We start from the raw sequence: 5,000 nt of genomic DNA, 5'->3' as shown, positions 1-5,000 counted from the left end.
CTCGCGAAAGGTTCTCTCGCGAAAGGTTCTCTCACGAAAGGTTCTGTCGCAAAAGGCTCTCTCGCGAAAGGCTCTCTCGCGAAAGGTTCTCTCGCAAAAGGCTCTTGCGAAAGGCTCTCTCGCGAAAGGTTCTCTCACGAAAGGTTCTGTCGCAAAAGGCTCTCTCGCGAAAGGTTCTGTCGCAAAAGGCTCTCTCGCGAAAGGTTCTCTCGCAAAAGGCTCTCTCGCGAAAGGTTCTCTCGCGAAAGGTTCTCTCACGAAAGGTTCTGTCGCAAAAGGCTCTCTCGCGAAAGGCTCTCTCGCGAAAGGTTCTCTCGCAAAAGGCTCTTGCGAAAGGCTCTCTCGCGAAAGGTTCTCTCGCAAAAGGCTCTCTCGCGAAAGGTTCTCTCGCGAAAGGTTCTGTCGCAAAAGGCTCTCTCGCGAAAGGTTCTGTCGCAAAAGGCTGTCTCGCGAAAGGTTCTGTCGCAAAAGGCTCTCTCGCGAAAGGTTCTCTCGCAAAAGGCTCTCTCGCGAAAGGCTCTCTCACGAAAGGTTCTCTCGCAAAAGGCTCTCTCGCGAAAGGCTCTCTCGCAAAAGGTTCTCTCGCGAAAGGTTCTCTCGCAAAAGGCTCTCTCGCGAAAGGTTCTGTCGCAAAAGGCTCTCTCGCGAAAGGTTCTGTCGCAAAAGGCTGTCTCGCGAAAGGTTCTCTCGCGAAAGGCTCTCTCGCGAAAGGTTCTCTCGCGAAAGGATCTCTCGCAAATGGCTCTCTCGGGAAAGGTTCTCTCGCAAAAGGTTCTCTCACGAAAGGTTCTCTCACGAAAGGCTTTCTCGCGAAAGGTTCTCTCGCGAAAGGATCTTTCACGAAAGGTTCTCTCGCGAAAGGCTCTTTCACGAAAGGTTCTCTCGCGAAAGGCTCATTCACGAAAGGTTCTCTCAAAAAGGCTCTCTCACGAAAGGCTCTCTCGCGAAAGGTTCTCTCACGAAAGGCTCTCTCACAAAAGGCTCTTTCACGAAAGGTTCTCTCGCGAAAGGCTCATTCACGAAAGGTTCTCTCACGAAAGGCTCTCTCGCGAAAGGTTCTCACGAAAGGCTCTCTTGTGAAAGGCTCTTTCACGAAAAGTTCTCTCACAAAAAGCTCTCTCACGAAAGGTTCTCTCGCGAAAGGTTCTCTCATGAAAGGTTCTCTCGCGAAAGGTTCTCATAAAAGGTTTTCTCACGAAAGGTTCTCTCGCGAGAGGTTCTCTCACGCAAGGTTCTCTCGCGAAAGGTTCTCTCGCGAAAGGTTCTCTCACGCAAGGTTCTCTCGCGAAAGGTTCTCTCACGAAAGGTTCTCTCACGAAAGGCTCTCTCTCCACTCTGCAGGCGGGAAAGGGCAAAAGAGTTCGCCTCAACTTCGACGACTTTGAGGTGACCCGAACTCCAGGTTGCAGCGGCGACTACCTGTTCGTTTCGCCCACTGGTAATTGCTACGAACTCGTATCATATCGTATGGTAGTTTTTAGTCATTAGTTACATACCAGTTATCAGTCTTTATATTACAGTGACTGGTCAGCATGGTATAAATAGATATATCAATAATGAAGATAGTTATAGATATACTTGATGTATAATTTGTTCTATCATTTGAATATTTTAAATGAATTAAGGAGTTTTGCATAAAGAAATGCCGGTAACTCTCAATACCAATGTTCAAAGACACCCCTTTGTAAACACACACACGTCGATATTCACACATTCATACCAACCAGAAAAAAAAAGGAAAATATGATACATCTTTTTAGAAATATATCAGTGATATTCGTTAATATTTGCACAGATTCTTTTCCACTTACAAATGCCATCACGATCAAGTACATCACTATAAATGACAAGAAAACATGATCTCAAAAATTAGTTTCAAGAGTAATAATAATGATATAAAAAACAAACTTGACATGGAATGAGTTCTCAGGGCTCTCGAACGACACGAGCGCCCGCCACCTGTGCGGCACCGACACCCCAGGGGAGTTCGTGAGTGAGAAAGACGTGCTGTACGTCGAGTTCCGATCCTCTCCTGATGGCGACACCTGCAGGGGGTTCTCTGCGAGGTACACCCTTGAAGAAGGTAGGTTGTTTGGATAACGTCTTGTGTGAGTGTATTGAGACATAGGTGTGTGAGGATCTAAAAACTACTGTATAATAGGTTATAAAGGAGAATGAGTGATTCGGGAAGGCAACAGCAAATTTCGATTATATTTCCATTTCATGGTTTTATCTTCTGGTGAAGATATAGAATCGAAACTCGTGGATAAACTCTTTCTCCTTTATACTTTCTCTACCTTTCTTTATCACGATGAACCAGGTACGATCTAAACCTGTATAATATAATGGGATAACTGCCGTGCTCTCTGAACAGTCGTGGTTACCTGCGGGGACACCATATCCTTCTTGGAGTTTGACTTTGAGAACCCAGAGTACCCGGCCCCCACGAGGAATCTGAGTAGCCACTGTGAGCTGACCATCTCTCATGACTGCGAGATTCCTATATGCCAAGTCAGGTGAGTATCCATCTGTTGTTCTAACACAGGGATTGGGCAAGCTTTTCAAAAATTCACAATTCTATAGAGACGTATAGTATATTTACCAAAGTTATTAATTTTCAAAGTAGACAAAATGAAAGTTTTTTAAAGAAAATAAATGCAATTAATTTTTATAATCTAATACTCTAAGGTACTGTAGAATATTCATATGAAACGCACTTATTTTTAAATATCCCATCTCTTATCTCTTTGGCATCTGCTAGGACACTGAAATGATTCAAATGAAAGGAAATAAAATAATTGGCCCGGTAACAAAGTTGGCATGTTAGCCATTTGCGGGTAAAGTGTTAATGTTCACAATATTATTTGGCGTTGCTTGGTAACTTTCTCTTTCAAATTTACTAACATTTGGCGGGCCACATGAATTCCTTTTGGTGGGGGCCGTAGAAATGCCATTTCAACTTATAACAAATTACGTTATTCCATCACAACGCAATTTGACACACATTTACATATTCTATGACCACTGAAATTCTTTTCTTATGATTTCAAAATCGCTAGATATAGACCCATTCTTCCTGACAAGCATTCGAACCCACCCTATTTAGCCAAAACCCAGAAAACGCGACACAATCCTCTAAATATACACACATTTCTTCCCTACGCAAGTTTTCCAAGCATCCGTGACCATCCTGTGTCTCTCCCTCTTCAACCTTCAGACTCGACTTCCATGAACTGGAACTGCAGCCTCCGGAGTACGGCAACTGTGATTCCGACCAGTTCATGGTTCGTGCGAACGAGCCGGTGCCAATTCTCTGCGGAAGCAACAACGGACAGCACTGTACGTAAATAACATAAGGCTGATACGAGCAAACCTGGTCATCTTGATCAGACATTGCAATGTGTGTCAGATGAGCATAGTATTGATCTATTGATAACAAGATAGAAGAAATGTCGTAATTGGGATAATGATAGTTATAGTGATTATGACTATAATGATGTGATAACGGTAATGATTGTGATAACAATTGTAGTACCAACCATCGTAATGATGAGGATGAGGATTATCATTGCTATTGTTACCACTATCAAAACTACCATTATTGATGTTATTACTGTTTCTATTGTCATTATTGTTATTTCATTATCATTATCATTGATATTAGCATACTACGCACTATCATTATTATCCTTTCATTGTCATATGTATTACTACCATTATCATAATAACCTTTTACAACCATTATCATCATATCTTTCTTACAAGTATCATTCATGTAATTATGGATACTATTATCATAATTGATATTACCATCATCTTTATTACTATCCCCATGTTTGACTTCTACCAGTGCTACTTTTAGCATCACCTGACGTCAGTACAACGTCCATCGTGCCTCCCTATTTCCACGCTAAGACCGCTAGTGACGACCAAACATGACGGATTTCAGTGTACGTGGACGTGGCTGGCCGGGCGAGCACCAGTCTTCACGTCCTCACCAGCGAGATCTTCCCGAAGCCTGTAGGCCACGTGGACGATCCCGTAACAGGCTACACACAGCCGTAAGTTCCTCCCAATGGGGCTCTTTTTTCTGGAAAGATCGCTGCCTGGAATAAGGCAAAGGAATGGACACTAGTAAACTATTTTTCTTTCTTTCTTTCTTTTTAGTAAAATCTTTACACGTGGTTTCTTTAGCGTTGTAAAAGGACTTGTTGGGGTTGTTGGGACTCTTGACACAGCCCCGAGTGGGAAGGTGTAGACGGCTCCATTTCTTTTCCCCGCAGGCGCGAGTGGCGGTATGAGGTGGAGGACAACCGTCGCTGGAAGGTAAGGGTCAACCAGATCCCGTGCGACTGTTCCTACGATCACCTCAAGACGTCCACTCCCCGGGGTGAGGAACGAAGGGTTGAGGGATTGCATAACGCAAGGATTTTTACCTGCAGGATTAGGGTTAATGGTTGTCAATTCATGGTAAATCTTGCTACAGGCTGATATTTGCATTACTGGTACCTATGGGTTGTTTATAACGTTTTATTCAATTTTAGTAATTTAAAAGGCCAGCGTTAGATAACTATATAGCGACGCCATTGAGCCCGACAGCCGAGGAGGAAATGAAACATACCAGAGAAATGCCACCCTAGTATTACGCAAAAAACAGACCCATACTCGATACCAAAGGGACTTTATCATTATCATTTTTTTTCTCTTACTCGGCAGCACCAACAGGATGCCTCCAGTACCATGTCGGTATCCGAGAGACCATCAAGAGTTTCAACTTCGAAGGGACGAAACTGGACTACAACCCTTGCTGGAACGGCACTGAGCTGGATTGCGGGAAACGCGTCTGGACAGGTGGGGGAATAAAGGGACGTCTCTCTGAAATGTAAAACCGGAGTATAATTCTTCAAAAAGCTTGAAGTCATATTGATTAATTCATCGTCAAATACTCTCGCATCACCTTCGAATGCCCCTAAAATGTATAATCTATGTATAATGTCCTT

General features: G+C 43.5%; 1 protein-coding gene across 2 annotated transcripts in view; it reads left to right on the top strand.

Annotated features, from left to right (window-relative positions):
- LOC122258169 (cubilin-like) overlaps window positions 1-5,000 on the top strand; it is a 15,714-nt gene that overhangs the window by 7,709 nt on the left and 3,005 nt on the right. For both annotated transcript variants that reach the window (XM_043023959.2, XM_043023957.2), the window contains exons 4-10: window positions 1,342-1,438; window positions 1,931-2,083; window positions 2,375-2,516; window positions 3,218-3,339; window positions 3,950-4,061; window positions 4,284-4,390; window positions 4,717-4,851. In XM_043023959.2, the coding sequence (XP_042879893.2) occupies window positions 1,342-1,438; window positions 1,931-2,083; window positions 2,375-2,516; window positions 3,218-3,339; window positions 3,950-4,061; window positions 4,284-4,390; window positions 4,717-4,851 (868 nt within the window). The remainder of the gene's footprint in view (window positions 1-1,341; window positions 1,439-1,930; window positions 2,084-2,374; window positions 2,517-3,217; window positions 3,340-3,949; window positions 4,062-4,283; window positions 4,391-4,716; window positions 4,852-5,000) is intronic.

The sequence above is a fragment of the Penaeus japonicus genome, unplaced genomic scaffold (assembly GCF_977035675.1).
Source record: "Penaeus japonicus unplaced genomic scaffold, GWHDUDI00000001_assembly GWHDUDI00000023, whole genome shotgun sequence".
Lineage (NCBI taxonomy): Eukaryota > Metazoa > Arthropoda > Malacostraca > Decapoda > Penaeidae > Penaeus > Penaeus japonicus.
Note: the sequence above shows the minus strand (reverse complement) of the source record. Positions and strands in the feature narration are given on the sequence as shown.